A 24,874-nucleotide genomic window follows, 5' to 3' on the forward strand; every position below is an offset into this window, starting at 1 on the left:
AAGGCGGTTGCTCTTGACAAACTCATCAGCGAATTCGCATCGATGGGCGTTACAGCAGAGTACAAGCTGTGTGGCATAATTCAGACTTTTTCCAAGCAGTTAACATTGTTTGTTTTCCGTCATCATAAGGGCTTCGTTGGTGCCTTTGAGAATGCATCAATGCATTAAACTGACGTTATGGCGAAGCAGGCGTTAAGGTTGTGCGCCAAAAAAATATTTGGGGTAAACCAAGCATTTTGAATGTCTTACTGGAATGTTATAAGTTATTCGGGTTCCGGTGCCAGTCGCAAATATGCCTTCAACTAGGATTGCATTTGCGCTAATCTTGATCATAATGAAGCAGTGCTACTGTTTTCGAGGTTGTTGATATTAACAAAAGAGTTTATTTCGCTTGTTTAGTCACCAAGAAAATAAATGTCGTTCTGGAATTTTGTATGTGATTAGGTTTCGCTTACCAGTAGCAAAACTTCCTCCACAAAGGGTGACAGCTGCGCTTCTCTCGAGTATGAGGTGTAACGCAACTTTTTTTGAGGTCAGTAATATTAACAGAAGCATTTCTTTTGAGAATAGCGCAAAATGATGAGAAGTGTTTATATTCCTAGTACAGGTCGGACTCGATTATATATAATCGCAATTTAACTTTCGACGTTAATTTTCGTATCCAATACATAATCGAATCACAAAAAAAGCTATTTCTCTATTAATGTTTGATATTCATACATTAATGAAAAAATTGTTTTCTTGAGATTCGATTATATATGGGATTTGAAAATATTGTTGGAAAAAAATGGTCGACTATATATAATCGAGTCCGACCTGTAGTTTCAAGCCACCAATGTAATGGCTTTGTATGCATGCTATGGCGAACGCTTGTTGGGCACTTGGTTTACGTTGTACGAACGATGCCTAGAGGTGCGATTCCACTGAGGCAATACTAAATAACATGTAGCATGATATTTGATACTTGCAAGTGTTGTCATTGTTGTTGTTTCCATGCGGTGCCAAAGATATATCGATGTAGTTATGAGATGTGGAATAATGGTGCATGTATATAATCGACTGTAGCCGAGTCTATGCCTATTCCACCGGAATAGCGTTCGAGGTAAATTTTCAATGCATTGACATTGCGACATACGATCAGTGTATTGTTTTACGAGGGCAAGAATGAATCATCAACCAATTATCGTCAACTGATTCTACAATGAAAAAACTATCTCAGATATTATTCTACTAAAGCAGTTGTTTCTAAAATTTCACAGCATTATAGAATAATATCCGAAGGTATAAACAAGCGACTTATATAAAATAACAGCGTAGTTCTACGTCAACAATGCGGTCGTATCTTGGACACAACCTTCTATATTTTTTGTGCGATTTTCTTTTCTTGCGCGGTTTTTTTGTGCGATTTTTTTTGTGCGGTGTATGAATTGAAGCAAATTTGACGAAGTTTCAGTGCGAATAAAGCATATTTGCGTCTCAATTATCCACTTCTGAAATCATTCCCTTCCTCTCATCAACTGCTCTAAGTTTTTCTAAGCTTTTGTATAACATGATTTCTAACAGCAACACGTTTCGACGTGCAACTAAAAGCACAAAACAGCCACGCGCAACTGAAAAGGCAAAGTGTCTCATCGCAAAGCAGAGTAACAAAAGGAAATTGAACGGTGAATGGCGTGGATTTGAGTTATTTTCTTGGGGGAAACTTTTTTTATGTGGTCCCCATCTTCTTCTTGAATGGCGTTAAAGTTCCCTGTGGAACTTTTGCCGTCTCAACGTATGCATTAACTAGCGTCATTTATTAATACTTAGTTGAGATTTTCTAAGCCAAATAACACGCCTTGAATGTATTCCGAGGGGCAAGCTCTAGAATACGCGTGATCACAGTGCAAGTCGAAGGAAATTTCTTTGACGAAAAAATCCCCCGGTCAGAACGGGAATCGAACCCGAACACCCGGCATGATAATGTGAGACGCTAACCACTCGGCCACGGGTGCACCAATGTGGTCCCCATCTACCGCACAAAAAAAGTTTTTTTTTCAAAATGTGTACCGAACACGATATTTTAAAGCTGCTGGTGAAGTTATGCACGATTTTTTATGCGACTTTTTTGTGCGGTCCCTATCCCCCGCACAAAAAAAGGTTTGCCTGTATGTGAAAACTTGAAATTCCAGAACCTTTATCATCTAGTAACTATCCAGAAGGTAGTTATACATTCTTCTTTATGAACATCAACCCGAAAAACACGCAAAATATGGAGCAAACATTGCATGAAATGTAAGAAATATGTTTGTTTCGAACATGCAGTTATGGCATGTCCTGATTCTCACACCAATGAAACCACAATCGATTAAAACGTTTTTATGTTATTTTCTAGCTCTTTATACTTCCATGCTTACTTTTAATTAATAACAGGGAAAAGTCGAGTTTTGTTATTTGTGTTGGAGTATCAAAAATTACTCTGTTTTGAGGAGGCTAAGATGACGAAGAAAACATATTTTTAGAGTTTTTTCATTCAATTATACCCTCTTCTTCAAATAAATGCCAATGAAGCCTGAAAAAACACAATGGCAACATTACAGAGAAGCTCAATTTTCGTTCCGTGACATCGTGCGCGAGTACAAGACGGGTCTATGGTACTAGGTGAGGCCGTTTCGTCACTAAGTTGGTTAGGGGAGCGGTATATGAAAACAGTACGGAAGAAAGCAGAAGGGGATTTATTCCCTTGAAGCGTGAAAGAGACGGACTGACCACGAGCGAGCTTGGCCACAAGCGTATTGTGTTTTGTTTACAAACAAAACACAGTAGACTTCCAAGATGGCTGAAGAGTGGTTCTAGTAAGTTGGCCCACCTTAGGATATACTTCTACGCGCCTTGCGCGAGTATACGTGTTATGATTATGCACGCGAGTACAGGAGGGTTAATGATTGAATCAAGGCGCGTAGAAGTATATCCTAAGGTGGGCCAATTTGCTAAAACCACTCTTCAGCCATCTTGGAAGTCTACTGTGCTTTGTTTGTAAACAAAACACAATACACTAGTGCCGAAGCTCGCTCGTGATCAGTCTGTCTCTTTCACGCTACAAGCAAATAATTCCCCTTCTGCTTTCTTCCGTACTGTTTTCATATACCGCTCCGCTAACCAACTTAGTGACGAAACGGCCTCACCTAGTACCATAGACCCGTCTTGGATTGAATGACAGCGACGAAAGAATGCGCTACTAAATAGGCCGATACATCAGCTACATTGATGTTTATTAACGCATTGTTGGTTTCCCAATTCATGAACGGGACATAAATTAGTCATAAATTTAGCAAGCGCCTATTTTCAACAAACGAGACAGAAATTGAACAAAAATAATAATGATTTTCTTTATTTAATTTTTCTGCTTTACGACAAAAATATTTACCTTTTTTCACTTTACATTCAACTTATAAGAAAATAAGAAACATTTACGTTAATGTAATACATTGAATCAATAAACATCATATAAACGTCCAAATCGTTTTATCCGTTCTTTTTTATTTATCACATAAAATTAATCTCAAGCACACTTACAATACATTAGTTATGTTATATTTAACACCTAAAATATCTACTAGAAACAATTTACATGGCAGAACAACGTTTGTCAGCTAGATACAATATATTTTTGAAAGCTTTGATACCTTCATCGAACTGTATTTCTTAGTTTCACAGTAGATGCAATTCTTTCAATTTGATTCTACAAAAACAATAGCACTTCAGCAATATCAAAATATGACACTAGACATTACCAGTGGTGCGTCGGACTTGTTCGATCAATATATACACAAATTGTATAAACAGATTTGCTCACTGATAAGAAGGCAAAGCAAGCAAAAACAAATTAGAATTCCTCAAGCAGAAGAAATATTTGTTATGATGATTAAAAAATAATGTTGGAATAGAAGTGGTAAATCCTATGATCGGGTAATTATACAGAAATAGGGTAATCCCGTCACCCGATATCACAATGAATTGTAATAAGCAGATAACAATCAATATTTGTAATTGATAGAATTACTAAGTATTATCTCATTTAACGATACTGTTGTTGTTGTTTCATATTTGTTCGATCACCAGCCCGAATTTCGGAAAAATAAACAGGGGAAATCCGATTGAAATTAGTCATGCGGATCATGCTATTTATGATTTATCATTTCTGATTTGATGATAAAAGAAAGAAACACACACTCCAGAGTGCATCAAAATTTGCTTCCTTATAAATGTGACAAATCTTAATTGAAAGATCTATTGCCCTTGATCTACTGACCTACTTTTTTTAATTCAATACCTATCTTTGTTGAGAAAATTTTCTTAATAATTTTCAAAGATAGTTTAATTGAAAAAAATTATTACAACTATCGTTAGAATTCAAAGTTAAGTATATTATTATATTGCTCTTATCTATTGCCACCATGTAATCTTCCATCAGTTACATAATTGCTTCAATGCCATTGAGCAGTCTAATCGATAATTTGCAGGTAGACAAATTTTCACGCAAGAATTTTTTTCTGCTTCATACGTACCCTTCCAATAGTAATGATGGCTCCGTCATCTCCAACATAAAATCCAGGTCTCCCCGATGGTGTTTGAACTGCACTTCCATTTCCTTCACTACCATTATTGTTACTCCCACTGCTGCAGCTATTGGCCTGCTTCAGACCCTGATATCCAGATTCTAGCTCCGTGTAGGACATGTTACTGGCAATATTTAGTTTTCAAGGACGAAGATTTCTTTTTCAACAATTACCAATCAATGAACATGAGAAGTACTTTTCACAAACGTTATAATAAATAATTCACTTTCCCCGATCCCTAAAGTATTATAAACTAGAGAAAATCTTTTTCCTAACAGTCAAATCTGGGATTTTTTTCGCCATTTTTCACACCTTCGACAAACACCTACATTCGAAGCACTCTAGTTATGCACATTTTATAGATGACCAAAAATAACAAAAAAAATCATACTCCCGAAAATGTCAGACTCATTTTTCTGTTTTTAATGTTGCGAAAACTTTTTCTACAGAACCATTGCGTGGAAAGATATACGATATGAATGACAGCAGCTCGCGTAATTGTCAATAGGGAGAGCACAACAAACATGTAACAGGATAGGCTCCGTTTAAGGTCACGAACACATATAAATATGTGCCGGCTGAAACAGGCTGAAACAAGAGCCAATACACAAGAATATGGAAGCAGTGGAAACAAAACAAACAACGATAAACAAGTGGTTTCTAAATGCGCAGGGCTGCTGCAATTCAAATACTTGTTCAAATTCCCTCTTTAACTTCGGTGCCAAGTGAGTGCCAGAAAATAGTGTAGGACTAAATAATATACACGTATGACTACGTCTTTGATTTCTATATAGGGTTGTCACTCCACGAAAATGAAACGAAAAATTAGGAGAGATTTCAAATGCACATTATACAAAATCGTTATTTTTTTTATAGAAAGACAAATGGCGAAGATAGTAAAAAAGTAAACAATTTAACGAATAAATTAAGTATGTTTTTCAGATTTTACTCGTAGCTTACACTGTGGGGGATAAGCAACAAACAACATGTTTGCATTCAATTCAGGCGTTAGCCTCCATGGTAGAGACGGACAAACCGCTCGCGAAATGTACGAAAGAACTAGTTCGCCAAAAGGATTGAATGACCTGTCTGCGGGCGACCCGTTTCCCAACACAGACTTTTAAATCAATGAGCCCAAGAAAATCGGCATTTCGAATTCCCACCGAAATGTGTTTCTCTAACACGGACTTCATAACCAAGGTGCCTGCAGAAGTCGGCATTGCAAATGCATGCAGGTCGGGATGATTTTTATCCAACCGGAATGTGTTTCCCTAGCACGGACTTCAAAACCAAGGTGTCTGGGGAAATCGGTATTTAGAATACATCCAATTTTTGTTTCTACTTTTGTTCCTACACTGAACACGGACTTCAAAAACAAGGTGCCTGGAGAAATCGGCTTTGCAATATATTGTAACTTTGTTGCGATCCATCCCTCCTGCTAGCATGTATTTAGTTCTAGACGCATTAATCCCAAGCCCAATCAGCTCTGCTTCGTGTTTCAGTCGTGTATACAAGTCGGCTACCGTCGCATGTGTTCTTCCGATTATGTCCACGTCATCGGCGAAGCAGATAAACTGACTAGACTTGTTGAAAATCGTGCCCCGCATGTTGAAGCTGTCGCCGGTCGATTGTATCATATGCCTTGAAGTCAACGAAGATGTGATGCGTCAGACGTATGAACTTTCAAGTTTAAAGCCTCTATAGTGTCAAAAGTAGAAGATGATGTTGTTGATTCGTGTAAGCCGGGGGTACTTCTGTGCTCGAATGTTTCTTTGCTGCACTCCTGAATGTGCTTCCTGACCACGGACTACAAAAGTGGGTACGAATACAACACTTCGACTCGTTTATTCAAGACTGCATTGGAAGATATGCGTTCATATCTTCTGCTCACTGAATTGAAATGCATACCATTTGATGATTAGGTAAAATATTGATAACCATTTGCTGCGATAACGTCGATTGATTCAACAATATGCGTTAGACGAGCATGTCAAAATCGAAACTGAGTGCATGAAATTCATCAAATCAAGCAAATTCGCGGTTCGAGAAGTATGTACACTTTAGGGATGCAATGACTTCAGAGAGAAATGTAAAATACAATGATCGTTTGACAATTCTTCCGTTCGCATATTTTGAAAGTCCTAGGCATCATACCAAACAGTATGTCATTAGAATGGACGGCCATTAAATTTACTTGTATACTTGCATTATGCATAAAGTGCAAATATGTTGAGTTCAATTGAATTCGGAAATTTTTGCATTCAATCAATAATTTATTCAATATAAGCAAACGGTAGTCCCACGTCAACCTTGCGGTTATATCATAAAATATAACCCATCCATTTTGATTCAAAAAATACACTTTATCGAATTCAATTACAAACATTTCAGAAATGCGCTCTTCGGGCCTTGATTGAAGCAAAATTATTCACCCATATTCCAGAATTCGATCGAATTTAAAACCCAAATCCAATCGATATTTGCAAATGTTGCATCTTGCCTTGTCGTAAAATTAACGTCAAACTAATTTTCCGCATTTGTGAAGTAATTTACTTTCAAATTAGCAGGCATGTATGCTGTTTCAAAATGTTATAATTTGAATGAAAATTATAATTAGATGTTTTTTAAATGCTTTGAAACTGTAGTCCTGATCTTCACTCACCTATTTTTATATAGTTAGTCTAACATTTTCGCTGAACCTTTATCAGTAATATAAAATCAATATTAACCCGTTTTAGGCCAAGCGTTCGATAAATCAAACAGCAGCTTCGATAATTTTTCATGACTTTGGAAAGCAGCTATATGGTAAGGTTTGGGCATCAAATGATAGCTTAGTCTAATAGCTCCCACCTACTATCAATTTCATTCAAATTTGTATTACTTTATTGGACATAAAAATCGGTTTAAAGCAACTATGTGCGGAAAGTACATAACCTCACATAACCCAACAAAAAACAAAATCTCACAAAATTCAAAAATATGTAAACTTTTACAATATTACTTTGACAAAAGATCACACATTGTGATGCAGGAAAGAAATCATTGGATTGAACCTCCCACAGGAACAAAAATGTAGTTTGTTTTTGTTTGGCGCTCTTTTGAGTTTTTGTCATTTCCGGAAAACGGAAGAGCAGAAAAAAATAATCCTTGAAGATTGGGATTTCTGTAACCAATAATCCAAACCAATAATCAAAATTACACCAAGGGCTTTTGTTAAAAAAATAATTTTTACAGTTTGGTTGGTTTGGTTAAATACAATTATGATTCAACCACTTGCAGAAAATGTGTTACACTATTACATAGTTCATTCCACCCGAAAATCCAAAATCCATTTTACACAAACAGAACATGAAGTTCGATGCTTCCAATGTCGAATGGCGTGGCAACGTTTTCACATTCTCACAATCCGATTGGATTTCATTCGATAAAATTTTAGATCCTTTTGGGTATTTCTGACTCGATCAGATTTCAGAATACGGGTGATTAATAATTTCTTCAAGATCGATTGCTATTGTTAATTCGTTTACAACTGACAAGATCGACAAATTGATCAAACTAGATTGTGGCATAGTCGATCACAAATAGTTCTTAGTGAGTTTAAGCTTCCAAAGGCTTCTTTCATTAGGCCAATCGATGCATTGGATTCGTCTTAGGAACAGTTTCAGAGTGGCAATGTTCCCACAAAACCCACAACACAATAAAAGTACTTACTTCACGTGAATTTCAATTGAGAAAGCCTAGATGGCCACAATCACATGTCTTCGAAATTTTGGTATTTCTATCAGAAGATCTTGCTACAAAACGTCGTGGGAAGAAAACAACTCTCGAGCAAATTGTTCCAGTTGTTGTTCATCCGCCAGAATTATTTTGTTTCGGTTGAACAACCGTAAAAAGACCCAACCGCATTGCTGCCTTTCTTGTCAATGATAAGTTCTTCTCTGAATTTATCCAAACATCCTTACAATGTCTCCTGTGCTTTTTCCTGCAAACATCGAGAAGCTACGTTTTCTTGGTAGATATATCAAGCTCAATGTACTTGTATGTCGTATGTCTTAAGAACTCATCTACCTCTTTCCTGCATATAAAATTAAGCTTCATCCACATTTTCAAATACTGCACATCGGGAATGTACAAAACAGATGAAATCAAAATCACATATACTGTGGATGAGTCCTTGGACAGTACACCCAGTGTTGAAAATAAATTTCAACGGGAAGTTTCCGAAGTTATAATTCTCGTCCGGAAGCGAATAAAAGACGTTTAATCCGGTTATAGCGAGAATATAATTTCCTAAGAAATAAATAATTTACTAAATACAATTTGTTCACAGTTTCAAAGGTAAACAATAGGTTTAGAACTTACGTTTAGTTTCCCTTTTTATAATGTATGATATTCTAAGCGTGGTGTCGTCGGTATATCTAGTTGTAGATTCTAGTTTAGACAATTATAAGTCCTAGTTCTAGTCTAGATAGTTGTAGTCCATAGTCGTAGCCGTAGTCATAAATATTTAATAAGTTGTAGCCCTAGTTTAGATAGTTTCTAGTCAGCAAGTTCTAGTTTAGAATTTATATATAAATATTTAACCTCTTACCAATACTGGATGCTTTTGACTATTAAATTTAAGTTATAGTTTTACGTACAATAGAATATAAGTAGATAACAATTATTTAAATTTCCATGGTTTTGTGTGTTATTGTTCTTTTCATTATAGTCACTCAGTGACATGTCGATCTACTTGTCGCTGTCTGTATGTGTTGACCAAGACGTGATAAAAATGAAGGTGCGTTGAGGCAAGTGTTGCCAACACCCAGTTTTTTACGCGGTTTTTTACGATGTTTTTAAGAAGTTTTTTACGAGTTTTTTTACGCGGATTTTCCAATTAATGCGTTTTTTACGCGGATTTCCCAATGTAATATCTGTACACTATCACATCTTTCTCTCTCTCAGCTCACATCTCTTCTTCATGCTCCCTCAGAGCATATGACGGTAATGAGTGCTTGCGACGGAACTTAGCGCTTATGACGGAAATTAGTGCCGCACTCTATCACGATGCTTACGTAGATTTCAGGTGACCTGGTTTTTTTTAACGCGGATTTTCCAATTAACGCGTTTTTTTTACGCAGATTTTCCAATTAACGCGGTTTTTTTACGCGGATTTTCCAATTACACGTTTTGTTTCACGCGGGTTTTCAAATTAACGCGGTTTTTTACGCGTATCTTCCAATTATCGCGGATTTTTTACAAGGTACATATCCCCCGTTAAAATAAAACTGGGTGTACCCTTCATCTTCGTATGCTTCGTGGAATCGTACAGCTTTGACATTGTAATCGAAGCTATATGCTATCCCCCGCACCTTCCCTCAACGCCACTGACACGAATCTTAGAAAAGAACTTTCAGCTGTTTGTTTGTACGTAGGAATGAGTAAAACTTTGATCTTATTCCATTCATTTGAACAAACGTTACTTCTTTTTATAATCGTACCAAAAAAGGTAATCCATTTATACCTCTATTAGAAAAAGTATCATTTTTTCCTGAGTGTATCTTGAAACCTCAAAGCGCACCCACATTATTTTTATCAAGGCCCCCTAGAAGTATATCCTAAGGTGAGGCTGTTTCGATACTAAGTTGGTTAGAGGAGCGGTATATGAAAATAGTACGAAAGAAAACAGAAGAGGAATTATTTGCTTGAAGCGAGCACAAGCGTATTGTATATTGTTTACAAACAAAACAAAATAGACTTCCAAGATGGCTGAAAAGTGGTTTTAGCAAGTTGGCCCACCTTAGGATATACATCTAGGCGCCTTGATTTATATCAAACATAAAACTCTAATCGGAATGGACTGAAACCGATTTGAATACGGGCCTAATATTCTTCATGACATATCTAGTTTTAAGGAATGTTCTTGCGAGAATGACACTACGTTGAAAGTAGGCATATTTTTGTTCGGAATATGAATATTTGTGATTAATTTGGTTGCTTAGCAACATATATAAACGATATAAACATTTTGAAAATCCTGAAAACAGACGTTAATTAGTTGCGTTTTTCAAGCTTCAGACGGATTTGTAGATGATTTTTTACGAATTTAGGCCATGGCTTCCAGTTTTGTTTCTTATTTTAAAATAAATGGAATCGCTATTCTTCCTCCACTGGTAAGAATGATTACGAGAAACTCTTTACAAAACTGACTGGTTTGCCACTTTTCAGATTACGCCGGAAATACGTTCTGAGATGTTGGATTATAAAAAGAAAGCAATTCTTATAGAACAGAAACGTAAGGAAGTTGGGCAACCTAAATTGAAAGCCTTTGATCAATCCGGAGATAAATACATATTAGAAAACACAATGCAAAGTTCAGAGAAAGATTACAACTCTGAAAAAGAATTGCTCGTTCTAAGCAAGGAAGATGAAATTTTACCGGATTTATCGTCGACGACTGTTAGAAATGACTCTACCATAGACACCGAAGGCGAGTCTACTACATCGCGACTCATCAGATCAAACTCGTATACTTTGGACAGTCCAAGCCCTTTATTGATTAAACATTTGCAAAATGAGAACTTGAACATAACGGGTTTAAGTTCAATGAATGAGCCTTCAAATGAAATTACAAAATGTAAGAAGCTAGACTTCAATGATGGTGGAACATTGTTGCAGAAAAAGTCTCCTAGGTCTGCTAAAAGACCTGATTGGGTTTCATCTAAAAAGGTTTCGCTCAAACCGCTGAAACCAATTAAAAAGCACATAAGTCCCTACAAGCCGACTTCTAAAACAAATGCTAAAGCTGCTAGCAAAGGGACCATCGGGATAACAAGAACGAACAACTCGGTAACATTATTGGTGAAATTTCTATTTCTTCATTGATTTAACAGTAATGTTCAACCATAGATTGACAATAGGATCTCAACCACAAAAGAAAAAGCTTCAGATTCAACGGTTAGTCATTGTCATCAACGAATTGAAGAAATTAAAGCAGACCATGAAATGCGTATGGCGGAACTTCTGAAAAAACAGGAACAAGAACAACATCAACTGCTAGAAAACTTTCGCCAACAACAAGAGGAACTGATGAAATTGCTTCCTGTGCCAGTGCTAGACCAGATACACACTTCTACGCCTCTAATCACAAGTCCCAATGAATCAACGGAGGTGGACAATGAAATTCTACCTTCGTTCAGAAAGCTTAATATTAGTTCGAAAGATTTTGGTCACAGCAATGAGTCTCAATCGAGTATCGATAGTTTATGTTCTAGTCAAACGTTGTTCGTTTCCTCCAATACGAGTAGAACCAGTATCAATTTGGAAAATTCCGATATTCTATACAAGTCATGTGAGAACAACAATGTTGGGAACGATACTTCGGATGTAAATGGAAACATTGCAATCAATAATGTACGTAACTACATTCAAGAAATCGGAGCAAGTCTTGCTGACAATGATCTCAAAGATTTAAGTCGATTTGGTAGCAGTGGGGACCAACGGAAAGGACAAGATTGTGCCCAGCATCATGCCGCGAGTGTTATTAACGCTTACACCCGAGGATATCTCACGCGTCGGCTTTTTCAAACCGATCGTGTTCAGAAAATTGTACAGATTATTCGCGATACGCTACTTTTTATACTCGATTTACACTATGAGAAAAAAGCACGACAAAATACTAGCAGTCCAGCTGATTTACAACTGAAGAAAACTTTGCTCCATCAACTGACGTCGGCTTGCTATCGATTACATGAAATGTTCTTCGAGACGACTATTCGACAACGGATGGAAGTTATTCGCAGGGATCGTGAATACATAAGACGCAAATTGGAAAGCCGGCAAAGTGTGGCAAGCTTCGAAAACTTTTCGAAGCTAAATCAGTCTAAACACGCAGACGCATCATACACAGATAGCAGTTTGAGGAAGTTGCAGTATTGCTCACTGTAAGTAAGAACATTATAAACCTTATTCCCGTACCAGGGTGTCGACTACTTTGAGAATCCTTGAAAATTAGGGAATTCAAACAATGTCAGGGGAAATCAGGGAATATCAGGGAACTTCGTCATCAATCTGGAAAAAATGAAATTCCGTCAATTATAATTTTGATGATTGCAGCAATTAGAAAATTTTGATGACACCAAAAACTGAGCAGGTCTTGGGCGTGATAAAATGAGCTTCACAAAACAAGATTTAGGAATTATATATTTGAACAAACTTTTTGTGTCGATGAACGGTACCAACGTGAATTGATCATATTACGCGTGCTTCAACTAGACTCTCAAAATAGATAAGAACAACTCTTGAATTTGGGCAGCTTCGGATGGTATACTGTACTCGGTTCACCAAAGGATGGATGGATTCAAAAAAAAAAACGCCAAAATTTTACAACAAATAAATCTTAAAATTTCGTCTGGATGCGAAGCACTGGCTTCAAAGCTTATAAAGTATTGATATATCCTCAATCTTGTCGTCATTGATTCCAATAGAAAAAATATGACTGCAAAACGATTCAAGAAATTTTTGACTATTGATCCCTATTGATTTTTTTGATATTTTACGGATTTTGAACGTATTAGTCCAGCAGACTTAGCACTGAAACAATGTTGATAGCAACAAAAGCAACAAGTTTGCTCACTACGATCCGAAAAATGAACGACTGGAGCATTTTCGGAAAGTATAGGTTCACAGAACTTTTCACCAAAAATGGTCTTCTGTCTTTCGTGGGGAAACCCCAACGTTGAGAGGATTTTTCCATTCATACCGAATTTTTTTAGAAAACATTTGTGAATTTGTGAAGGTTGTGCTATGCGACAAGTTTATTATGGTATGCTTTCGTTTGGAAGGATAGCATTAATAAAAATGTTGAGTTAGTAAAATCAACGATTTCGAAGTTCTCATTCCTTTTATCTAAAAGACAAGGACAGTTGTCTTTGCGTCAAATGAGTTGATTAATGAGTAAGTTAATGAAACGGCTACGAGAAATCTATGGAGGTGAAACGAAGAAAACTTTGAAAAATGCGCAGAAGGGATCCGAAAGATTGCAAGAAAAAGCATTTCGGTAAAATTCGTAACAGTTTCGTGAAGTGACTCATTCTGCACTGCACTGCAAGATAACTTTGAACTGTACTTCTATCAGTCGTAGTTAAACTCAATTAAAAATCACAATTGATTCATTGGAAAAAAATCAGGGAATTTTTTCGGTTTTTTTTAACAGTAAGACTGATGTAGGACTTTTTTTTGTTATATTATAGTGACACTCAACTCTTTTTGGCTGGTACGCCACTTTACTTTCAAACTGGGGACCTTTAGCGAGAGATGTAAGGATGTTACCACTAGCCAGATCGCCTCCACAATGACATAGGAGTGCAGTTGGTTCAGAAAACATTTGTTTGAAGTTGCATCTGAATCAATTCTCAATGAATGGAATATTTGAATGAAATGAATTAATATTTTGAAAGATTTGTGCCAGTTCTTCTTGTACATGTGTGAGCGGATGAGTTTATGTAAGGAATTATCTTCTGTGCAGAGAAAAAAAAGAACTCTTTCGAGTTGTTAAGGGGTCCTGGAAAGAACCTTTTTGTTGTTATGTGGACATGAAATGAGTGGTTGCCGGATGGTATGTACAGTACAGAGTGGACTGTAGTGAGCGTCCTTGTGTGTTTTTATGAGCCTTGTCTGGAGCGGGTAAATCCAGAAGTCATGTGGGGCTGGGTAGGCTCATGCACTTTACCTGTTGTTCATACCTATTTTCTTTCCTTCTTCATTCCATTCCAATTATGCCAGGATTCGTTCACACGTCAAGACGTGTACCGATTGGGATTGCCTTTCGACGTAACGCGCAATTCGTCACAGCCATCCTCGCGGGGATTCTCTTCCCAAAGTATCGCCGATTAGGTAGTGCCCTCCATCGTGACGCACATTCCGTCACAGCTACTCTCGTGGGGTATGCATTGGTTTGATGACGTCTTCCTTAACACTCGCAGTGTTCCGCCATCTAGCCCACGATCATTCGCTGCCACTCCGATCCCTTTCCATCTCGCCAGTATCCGTTTACCCGCCGAGACGTGTACCGATTAGGAATTGTCCTCCTACTTGGCGCGCTACCCGTCACAGCCATCCTCGCGGGATTTCTCTTCCCAAAGTAGCGCCAATCAGGTAGCGCCCCCCAACGTAACGCGCGCCCCACAGTCACCCTCAGATAGTGCCCTCCAACATGACGCACCATCCGTCACAGCTACACTCGTGGGGTACCACCCGTTAGAGCAGTCCTCGCAGTTGTTCAGCTTGAACAGTCAGTCGTTGTCAGCTCGCTGGTCGGCCCTCCACTACCGCTGCAGCTCGGACATGATGTGTACGATTGCACTATTCACTGCATTCCAGGTGCCCTCTTCACGGCGCATTTCCCCCACAATATTCCCAACATGAAGGACAGACAGCCCTTCGCGCCTTGCGGTGAATCTGGGACATGCAAATACGACATGTTCTAATATTTCCTCCACTTCTCCGCATTCCGGGCAGAGTGGCGACATTGCGTGCCCAATCCGATGTACATATTGGCTGAAGCACCCATGTCCAGACAGGAACTGCGTCAGGTAAAAATTCATCTCTCTGTGTTTCTTGTTCAGCCAGGTCGATAGTACCGGATAGTAACGCATACGGTTTCCAACGAGATTGTTCTATACGCGCTCGCAACTCGCATCGCAATAAACCGGAAAGTACGGTCCAGTTTTCTACGATTCTGATGGATTTCAAGAGCCGCAAACCAGGCTGGCGTTCCGTACCGCAGTACTGACGAGGATACAATAGCTAGAAGACGCCCTCTGCTATTGCAGGGTCCAGCGTTGTTCAGCATTATTATCGCTATCGCGCTGGTGGACTTCTCTGCTTTCTCGCAGGCGTAGTCGACGTGGTTGTTGAAGTTCAGCCGGTCGTCGATCATATCTCCCAAATACTTCAACAAGCGATTTGAGGTTATCACGTGTTCTCTAACTGTGATTTCCGTAAGCTGCACGGCTTTGCAGATAGTCACCAACAGCACTTCCTTTTTGTTATGAGTAATCCACAGTTTCGCTGCTTGCATTTAGTTCTCTACTATGGACTATGGACTATGGACTCGGTTGCTAGCATCTTTACCTCTTCGAGCGTTTCACCTGTCACTATTAGTGCGACGTCGTTCGCGAAGCCCACGATCACTGAAACTTTGGGAAGCCACAAAACTTACGTGAATGAAGTGCGCAAAGGATTCCATTCCACAAATTCGAACTGTTTGTCATCGGGGGTACTCTCGAGTTCGTTCGAGTCGCGCAGAAGCTTAAGACAAGGAGATGGACTATCATGCTTGTTATTCAACATCGTTCTTGAGAGTGTCATCCGAAAGGTGGGCACGATTAGCAACATTTTCACACGACGGGTCCAACTGCAAGGTTTCGCTGACGACTTGAAGACCCTGAGATCGAATCGGGAGCCCCCCGCACGAAGTTGAAGCTGTTGCGCGCTGAGGACCTTAACGCATATGGAGTCTTTGAGCGAAAAGTGTTGCGGATTATCTACGGTGGAATACAAGCCGAAGACGGAAAGTGGCGTTGATGCATGGATCATGCTTGAAGAAACCCCCATTGCACATCTGACAAAAGTCAAAAGACCATAGAAGACGCGTTGCGTTGTGTTGTGAAGTTAACTACGATGTACGATTGTACGCATCGTAACCAATTTCACAATACAACGTGACACTTGATACAAAAAGAATCAGCCATTGTTATCGTAGTGAATTGTTCGTTCGTTTGATTGTTTGGATAATTATTCAAAGAATTTAGGAAAAAATATCTTAAATTTATTTCCAAAGAAAGCAGCAGATTCAGAAAAACAATGTTTTTTCATTATTGATCCCGGTATCGAATGTATGAAACCCACTTAACGAGATTTATTTTACCGTATCCCGAGCGGTTCTCAAAAATACAGATTGAATTTCCGGAAGTCGAAGAAATACAATTCTAATTGGAAATAATCTTCTGATTTTCCTTTTCTTTTCCAGATATTCAGTGAACATTGAAGGCACAGTAACTGATAAAACCGAAGACACAGAAGGCCAGCTTGAGCAAGCTAACCAACAGATCAACTTAAGCTCAATTTCTAAAATGAACCTCAGTACACAAACCAACACCTCCGGTCATTCCGTTGATGCTACTTCGCCCCTGGTGCCTCCTAGTCTTTCGGCAACTGTTGTGTCGCGTCTCGTAAACCAGATGAAGAATGTAACTCCTCCCGTTACTGATGTTGGTCACTGCCAAAACAAACAATACATACGACCAAAAACAACCGGAGCCTGCCATAGACCAGCGAAAGAACAAAAATATATTTAACATTTCATATCATTCAAAGTTTTATTTCTAGTTTAACAATTGAAATTATTTTGTATGTAGAAAACAGTAAAATACAATCGTTTGATCAAACGTTTTGTAATTATATTGTATTTGAATGGATGCTTTGAAAATTCAGACTTCACATATTGCTAGAATTCATAAGAATGGATTGGATAAGTATGTAAATTGTCTATCATCGGGATTTATCATTCATTTGTTGCTGTTGTTCTTATAAGGATTCATATTGCGCAATTGCTCCGAATCGTAACGCACGCGAATCGGAGGCATGGAAGGAGTCATCTCGATAATGGCAGGATCGTGTATGTACTGTCCACACTGTGGTTCGCCAGCCTTGTTATTTACAGGAACGCGAGAAATCAGATGTTTAGGAACGAAATTCTTTTCTTTGAAATCAAAATAATGTTCCCGCTTATAGTTTTCAACTGTTTTTAAAAGCGGCAATACTGGCCGTCCTTTTGCCTTTGCATCTGAAATGAGCTCATCTGCATAGTTCAAAAAATGTCTGTTTTCCTTTTCAGCGCTCTTTTGCATGTATTGTAGTTCGGCACGTGTGTCAGCTTGCTTTTTCTCACGAGCTCTTCTTTCGTCTATTTGATCAAGCAATAGTTTACGTTGTGCGTGTGTTTTAGTGGTCTTATCTACTCCCTTGTGTTTATCAAAACCAAATGTTACTTCGATATTCTTCACGCGGTCTGCCATCTCTTTGCGTTCCACTATTGCTTGATCGTTCTCTTTTCTCTTCTGCCATTCAACTTCCTCTAAATGTGCCTGAATGCGAGCAGCCCTCATTTGCTTCTTCAATTCATTTTCCTCTCGTTCCTTTCTCTCCGCATCCTTTTCTTTCTTTTGGATAGCTTTTTCGTAATTCCTGTTTTCATCCTCTATCAGTTTTTGTTGTCTCACGACAACGTCGCGTAGTAAAATTGAATTGTCCCGGAATTTATGTTTTTCCAAATGGATCTCCTTCCGTTTATCCGCTAGTGCTTTTTGACCATCGTTATAAATCTGATTCAGCGTATCTTCAATCTGAGCTTCTCGCTTCAATCTTTCCTCGCGGTCATGTGCCATTCTCATTGCTTCCAGCGCATGTTGTCTTCTTATTTCTTTGTTACGTTCCAGCATCTTCTTCTCTCTGTCCAATTTCTGTTCCGTCTCATCCACGAGAGCTTGATGCTGTTTGCGCTCCTGTTCTATCACATAGTTTCGCTTTTGTTGCTGTTCTTCGCGATCATGCTCAATCTTCTCTTTTAACTCCTTTTTGTAGCTATCGAATCGCTTACGGTCTTCTACATGTCGTTCAACTTGCGATTTTATCCACCGATTAGCTTGTGCGTTATCCTGGATGTCCAGCTGTTTACGTTGGGCTTCCCGAAGATTTTCTTGTTCGACCCGGAACATGCGTTGGTGTTCGTGAATTTTCAAAACCTCGCAGAATTTAGCTGCACTTTCGAGAATACGCGGCCCTTCTTTTCCTTTTTGAATCATTTCCTCCGCCTTTTGAATCAGTTCGTTCCGCTTGATTTCATCAGCAACCTTTAATTCACGATAGTGTTTTTCATCTGAAATGTCAAATGTTTTTGAATGGTATGTTATTTTGCCGTAATTGGTTATGTTCCAAACAAATTGTCCTCTGAACATACCCTCTTCCACTCGTTCACGCTGCTTCCGCAGGCGTTCGGCTTCCTTCTTCTCGCGTATATTTTGCACAGTATTCTCCCACTTTCTTGTCATGGCCTGGGACTCATTCTTCAAATACTGTTTAAATTCGGCTTCCTTCTGTGGTAGCGTTTCTCCGTGTAATGATGCCGCAGTTTGAGGCCGAATCGGTTTTCCGCTAGCGGTGTTAAGCAGTTGGTTCCATTTACCAGCGGATAAAATTACCGCTTTATGACCATTATTGGATGACATCGGAACAGATGAATATGTAGGTTTATGGCTTTCCTGCTCTACCGGCTGATACAATTCTTTAATCATGTTAGAAAATTTCCAGTGATTTTACGAGATATAACTATACAAGCTGAAATTTTCGTTTTCAAGAAAACCTGTGTTTGCTGTGATTAGTAGAAAAACGAACCATAGGATTTATTGCAGCTTCGAAAACAAACAAAAGTTGCTTCGATGGTTGCTATGGTAACACCGTAGCACTAACCGAGTGCCCATGCCACGCGTGATTATTGTGGACTTGCTTCATTCACAAAAATTTGGACAGCAATAGCTTAGCAAAACTGATACTAATCTCAAAAAATGAGTACAATAGTGTACTGGTCAAGCTAACTAATAGTCTATTCAGGGCATTCTCCGTGACTACCCTGTATTTCTCAGGAGTATGCTCAAAATCATTTCTTCACGACTATATGTTTTCACCATGCCTTTTGCATACATCTCGGGCGTTAAGGTGAAGGTGGAAGCTAGCCACAAATGGCTGCCACAATGGCGCTCATTTCTTTCATCTCTTTCCCTCACCCCTCGCCCGAAAATCAATAATTTTGCGAAGAAAATGATCGTTTTCGCACACTTCTCATCAAGTAATACCAACCAAACTCTAATCGATTACTTACAAGATATTAAATTTTCATCTGCTGTCGCACTGTATAGTGAAAAACGTCGGAAAACTCGAGCAAGTGCTCTGAAAGTCAAATTTTCATTTTTCAATCTTCGGCAATGGCTTTGTTTGTATTGGTGAAAGTATCGTTATTTTTCGACACTGATGCCAGTCAACATCATCGAAACAGCTAAAAACCACTCAATAAAATGTTATTCCTGAGTTTCATGTCATGGAAATCAATAGAATAAAATTGTGTTGGTATCAATACAATTATTATTTTTACGTTTAATGGGTCTATAATGTAAGTTTAGCAACTTTAACATTGGGTAAGAAAATTGTATTGCAGAGCTCGGAATACTGCCACGACTGCCCATGCTTTCAGTGAACGGAAGTATTATACTTATGACAGACATACAGCTGTACTTGCGTTGTACTTCGAAAATTGTATGTCTGTCACCATGTATTGCGCTAAAACCATGCAAGCAACTCGGTACAATCGCTGTACCTGTACCGACCTATTATACCGCTGTACGTGGCCACAGTTGTACTGTGCGCAGCGCCATAGACGGTTCGTGGTGGGTAGCATGAACAAACCGAATCAAAACACTTGGTATACATTCTGTTCATTGACTTTCTCTTGAGTTAATAACTCAGATTGGAAACATATTTGTTGTGTTTGATAGTTTAGACGCTAAATAAAACACAACACAACGAAGTTAGTAATAAAAAATCCTCAATTTGTTCGAAGTTCTGAAGTTTTTTCAATATTTCTCGATTTTCAAAGTTCTAAACATCATAAAAAGTGGCAAAATCGCCGGTCGAGTCGACGGTAAACACGATAGTGTACTTGTTTTTCACTGCAAGTAACGTTTTATGTGAATTTCTATCGATTTCATACTGAATAGTTTTTGTTTACTTCAGCAAAATGTTGAAATACCACGTCCCGCGATGCCGGAACAGAATAATTTCGAATGAAATAAACTAATCGGAGATGTTTTCAGTTACCCCATGCATTCGCTCCTTGGATCGGGAACGAGAACGACACTGCTTCGATATAACCTCTCCACACATTTGTTTATCGGTTTTGCATTATTTCTATAGTACAGATGCGATAATTTGACTGTTTTCAATTTTAAAATAATTATGTATACCACTATTCCATTATTTCGAAACATATTTCGAGACAGTTCTTGTGTTATAATTTAAAAAATTAAAAAATGTTTGAATTTATATGGATTCGATCTATGGTTAATAACTATTTTTTGCTTTTTTTCTTTGTCTACCACTACTTGAACAAAGCAGGGAGTAGACTACCTTCCTATTCTACGTACTTTGGTACACGTACAACGCTAGTACAGTTGTATGTCTGTCCATGGTATTACATTCAATCAAAATTAAATGCTGATTTAGACGATGCCAGTCACCGCTCTAGTTGAGGTATCCAGTGAACAGAGAACAGACACTCTGTCCAAGTTACTTGTACCAGTATCGAACAAGTAATTGGCCTCTAACTTGAACAGAGTGTTCAGGGTGATGTGTGAGTATGAATGTGAAAGTGAGTGTGAGTGTGAATATTGTTACAATCTCCTTACATCTCATCCTTTTCCTAAGGAAAATGTGTCACTCTTCTAAACTCGAGTCGACCGCGAGTAATCGGTTTCCTATTTCATTAACCGTAGAATTAAGGAAACATGTTAATAGTAGAAATATAGTTAAGAGTTTGGCTTTTTTAAACCTATGTAACTGAGCCTGTAAAAATAAACGAATTAAAAAAAATAAAAAAAAAACAAAATAACCCAGCAAACATTAAATCGCATAACAAGCGTATATATAACATCATATGCCCTTAAATTTGGTTGGCATATAATGCGCCTAACTGGCATATGCATGCAAAAGTGGAGGCCATATACATGCATGGCAAATGCTTACCGAATTTGTTTGGATGAATATGCAACTTTGACCGGCTATAATAGCGATTATGTTGAAATTGAATTGCGATCTAGTATGAATATATTCATAGATTGTCAAAGCACCAAAATACGAGTTTTGCCATACTCATATACGATTTATTACAGATATAGAAAAAAAAACAAATGGCGCAAAATATTTTCGTGAAATGTTTATTATAGCCTCACAAACCGCCAGAGTATTTATGTTTGTAGAAATAATAACTGTTTGATTGACTTGTGTTGGGAGTGGAATATGAATGTTTAAAATGGCTCAGATTGATGTTTGGTGAAAACTGCTCCAATGTGGGTTCGAACTCCGGTCGTCTGAATTATCATCCGCCAGCTGTCTCGCGTGGCTATCTGAAATTTAATTCAACAGCGGTTAAAACTTTCGAGTGCATCAGCATTTCATTGACATTTCAATATGATGGAATATGTTCTTTATTAGGATCTAATATGATTTACTGTTTCATGATTTTCTTCAGCATGCAACACGATTTATTACAGTAGTGAATCGATTTTAATTATACGCTTGTACGACACACAAACCGCATCAGCGTAATATACGCATATGGTGCGGATTAAATATATTTTAAGACCAATGTACATCATAAATTTGATGTTGATTATACCGAATTGCGACTTAATTTGATAATGGTATATAAAATCGAGTTTTTACATTTTATGCGATTTCAAATATACAAGATGCATACTTTGATTGATATTATATGCGATTATGATTTATTCGGATTTCTTGTAAGACTTGGCACGTGCAAAATTATACGATTTAATGTTTTCTGGGAAACCCTGCGTTACATGCATTTTGCTCATATATGACAAATCGTTTTATTTTCCTTACAGCTGCACTAGTTCGTTCGCAAACAGTTTGCCCGCAAAGACTTCGTTCTCAAACAGTTCGTTCTCAAACAGTTCACTCTCAATCAGTTCTTTCCCATACAGTTCACTCGCAAACAATTCGTTCACAAACAGTTCATTCTCCATCAGTTCACTCTCAAACAGTTCACTCGCAAACCGTTCTTCCGGAATCAGTTCGTTCACATACCGTTCGCTCGCAATCAGTTCGTGGGGAGAACTACCGTTCTTTGAAAAAGAACGACCGCTCGTTCACTCTTTTCGGCGAACTAGTTCTTTCGTACCGCTCGTGAACGGTTTACCCATCTCTAATCAAAATGCCTCGGCCAACGAAAAGAGGGGTTAGAGCTCTCCAACGTGAATATGTGAAAACAATACAATCAACGAAGGAAAATATTAAGGAATTACCAACATCGAGTTACTATGCGGAAAAACTTGTTAATACCAAAACAGCCCCAATTCGCATGTGTTTTAAATTTGCTCATGTTACGCTCGCGTATAATCAGAATTTTACTTCAAATGCAAATGCACCTTCTATATATATTTATATTTGCATTTGCTCATCGGAACATATCGTTCATACATTTTACTTTATTATTGAATTGTTATTTTTTTTCAAATGTATTCAAATACTCGTGTCAATGAAGCGTCACGCAGTCTGATAAGTGAATTGATCTATTTACGTGTGCTTTACTCTTCTCTCACAAACACTATTACCCCATTTTCACACGTGGGTTCACCTATACTACTACAAGGGCTAGCTTCCACCTTCACCTTAAATTGAATGGTTGGGAGCAAGGCGCTTATATAAATGTATAACAGGTGTTGCTTCATCACTTCAATAAGATGGGGATTACGGTTTGAGGAGCGGGGGTTGTTTGTTTTGTTATTGCTAGGATACGCCATTTTTGCATTTTCACATGCGAGAGTAGTGAATGAACTGGATGAGAATGAAATTCTACAAAATCATCCCTTCTTTTTCACATAAATTCGTGAAAGCCAAACATAGTAGGCATCGTTCGAATAATTGTCGTAGCAGTTTGTAAAGAGCCGCCGGCGGTTCTGACATTTCATATGATTGTTTCACCTGGCATGTATACAGGCGCCTTGGTTGAGAGCAGTCTTCCGTGTTTCACATTTAAAGGCCCATTTATACGTTGCTAGTAGCTGACTTGACAGTGAGCAGCTACTGGACCGGTGAACTCGCTTGACAATTGGTTGACTCGCCTTGTCCGTTCACACAGTGTGAGCTGCTGGCGAGAAATTAGATACTACAGCATGGGCTTACCAGGGATGCCAGGTGATTTTTCTGATGTCCATCAAATAGTCAGAAACGGTAATCAGGTTCGAATTTGACAGATGATCGATCCGAAATCGATTTCTCTATTGGCAGTTTTCAGTTGCATTTATCATTATATAATACTATCGCGAAATACACGCTGACCGTGTATTAAAATATTTCGTGCTGAATTTCTTCGAACTGGAGGTTCTATCCAAAAAAGCAGAAAAGCAAAAGGATTTGGGCCAGGAATTGGATGCAAAAAAAGGAATTGAAAAATGACATTGATGTGCCTTTCTTCTGGAATATCGTTCCGAATGTTGGCGATATTTTTGAGAATCTCTAAAGCATCTATAGCTACGATAATTCCGGAAGTATGTGATGCTATAAATGGCAGTCTGAAAGATTTTTTTTTTTTATTTATTTCGCCTTGCCAGCAGCTTCGTGTACCAATTTGTGAAATGAAAATGATAGTAGATTTGCAGGTGGAATAAATACGAGTCAAAAATTTAAATAATGAATGGAAACGTACTTTTTTAAATCGAATATGTATTCTGTTTCTTAGAACAATAATTTTATTGATAGTTGTGAGTGAATTTTGAATGAAAATTGTGCCTGATAAGTAAAGATTCTCAAGAAAACTATCTCAAAGAGAAAACGTGCCCCGCCAACGTGCAAAACAAAATAACGAAATCGTTGTTATTTTGTTTTCAGAAATTGTGTCAGAAATAATGAGGGTTTTATTTGTTTTTCCAATAATTTTCAAGTCTATAAATATCTTCGCATATTTCCAAAAATATCTCAAAAATAGAAACATTTTTTTACGTTTGGCATCCCTGATTCGAGCGCTAAACAGGGATGCTAGGTGATTTTTTCAAATGTCTTCACATGGTACGAAAAAATGTCTTCGAATATCTTCATCATCATAACGGAGGAAACTAAAATTCATAACTTACTTTTGGACAAAGTTTGATATTTTTTTCGATGTTTATTCTAAATGGGGTTATATAGCGCTTGTTATTAAACTTACCTTGAGGTTTTTAAATTTATTTCAATAAATTTGAACAAAGGATATATTGCGCAACTGCGAACTGAATTTTATGAGTTTAGAAATGATAATTGGCTTGATAAACCGTTCACTGAGTGAATATAGCCCCAGTTATTCCACGAAAACGGAACTCAATTAGTTTATTTAAGCTTTGAACTTTTTATTGTAATTCAAAACATTTCCATAAAACTAATTAGTGAGACGGTATGTAATCAGAATT

The 24,874-nt window shown here is 38.0% G+C and overlaps 3 protein-coding genes across 5 annotated transcripts in view; 1 reads left to right on the forward strand and 2 right to left on the reverse strand.

The window, feature by feature from the left end:
• Nucleotides 1-5,120, reverse strand: part of LOC129763297 (inositol hexakisphosphate and diphosphoinositol-pentakisphosphate kinase) — a 64,261-nt gene extending 59,141 nt beyond the window's left edge. Inside the window, exons 1-2 of the mRNA XM_055762219.1 lie at nt 4,928-5,120; nt 4,548-4,836 (exon numbers count right to left, since the gene is read on the reverse strand). Of these exons, the coding sequence (XP_055618194.1) occupies nt 4,548-4,718 (171 nt within the window). The 5' untranslated portion in view covers nt 4,719-4,836; nt 4,928-5,120. The remainder of the gene's footprint in view (nt 1-4,547; nt 4,837-4,927) is intronic.
• Nucleotides 5,121-10,556: 5,436 nt separating this feature from the next.
• LOC129762884 (centriolar coiled-coil protein of 110 kDa) lies at nt 10,557-17,039 on the forward strand. Its single transcript, XM_055761457.1, has 4 exons — nt 10,557-10,753; nt 10,809-11,429; nt 11,490-12,523; nt 16,612-17,039. The coding sequence occupies exons 1-4, from the start codon at nt 10,694-10,696 to the stop codon at nt 16,937-16,939; spliced, it is 2,043 nt and encodes a 680-aa protein (XP_055617432.1). The 5' UTR covers nt 10,557-10,693; the 3' UTR covers nt 16,940-17,039.
• Nucleotides 16,982-19,621, reverse strand: LOC129762885 (trichohyalin). 3 transcript variants are annotated; one of them, XM_055761460.1, is made up of 3 exons: nt 19,519-19,621; nt 18,601-18,924; nt 16,982-18,519 (listed from the first exon to the last, which is right to left on the reverse strand). In XM_055761460.1, the coding sequence occupies exons 2-3, from the start codon at nt 18,866-18,868 to the stop codon at nt 17,150-17,152; spliced, it is 1,638 nt and encodes a 545-aa protein (XP_055617435.1). In that variant the 5' UTR covers nt 18,869-18,924; nt 19,519-19,621; the 3' UTR covers nt 16,982-17,149. The 3 variants fall into 3 exon arrangements, with proteins under 3 accessions (XP_055617435.1, XP_055617434.1, XP_055617433.1); XM_055761459.1 differs by having other exon boundaries at nt 18,601-19,002; nt 19,519-19,534; XM_055761458.1 differs by lacking the exon at nt 19,519-19,621 and having other exon boundaries at nt 18,601-19,024.
• Between the last annotated feature and the right edge of the window lie 5,253 nt (nt 19,622-24,874).

The sequence above is a fragment of the Toxorhynchites rutilus genome, chromosome 1 (assembly GCF_029784135.1).
Source record: "Toxorhynchites rutilus septentrionalis strain SRP chromosome 1, ASM2978413v1, whole genome shotgun sequence".
Taxonomy (NCBI): domain Eukaryota; kingdom Metazoa; phylum Arthropoda; class Insecta; order Diptera; family Culicidae; genus Toxorhynchites; species Toxorhynchites rutilus.

Excerpts from the sequence above, each read along its gene's own strand:
- LOC129762884 (XM_055761457.1), top strand. The coding sequence starts at position 10,694 with ATGGCTTCCAGTTTTGTTTCTTATTTTAAAATAAATGGAATCGCTATT. Across the intron at positions 10,754-10,808 it reads TCGCTATTCTTCCTCCACTG|ATTACGCCGGAAATACGTTC; the intron begins GTAAGAATGATT and ends GCCACTTTTCAG. Across the intron at positions 11,430-11,489 it reads TAACAAGAACGAACAACTCG|ATTGACAATAGGATCTCAAC; the intron begins GTAACATTATTG and ends GTTCAACCATAG.
- LOC129762885 (XM_055761459.1), bottom strand. The coding sequence starts at position 18,934 with ATGATTAAAGAATTGTATCAGCCGGTAGAGCAGGAAAGCCATAAACCT. Across the intron at positions 18,520-18,600 it reads GCGTGAACGAGTGGAAGAGG|ATGAAAAACACTATCGTGAA; the intron begins GTATGTTCAGAG and ends TTGACATTTCAG.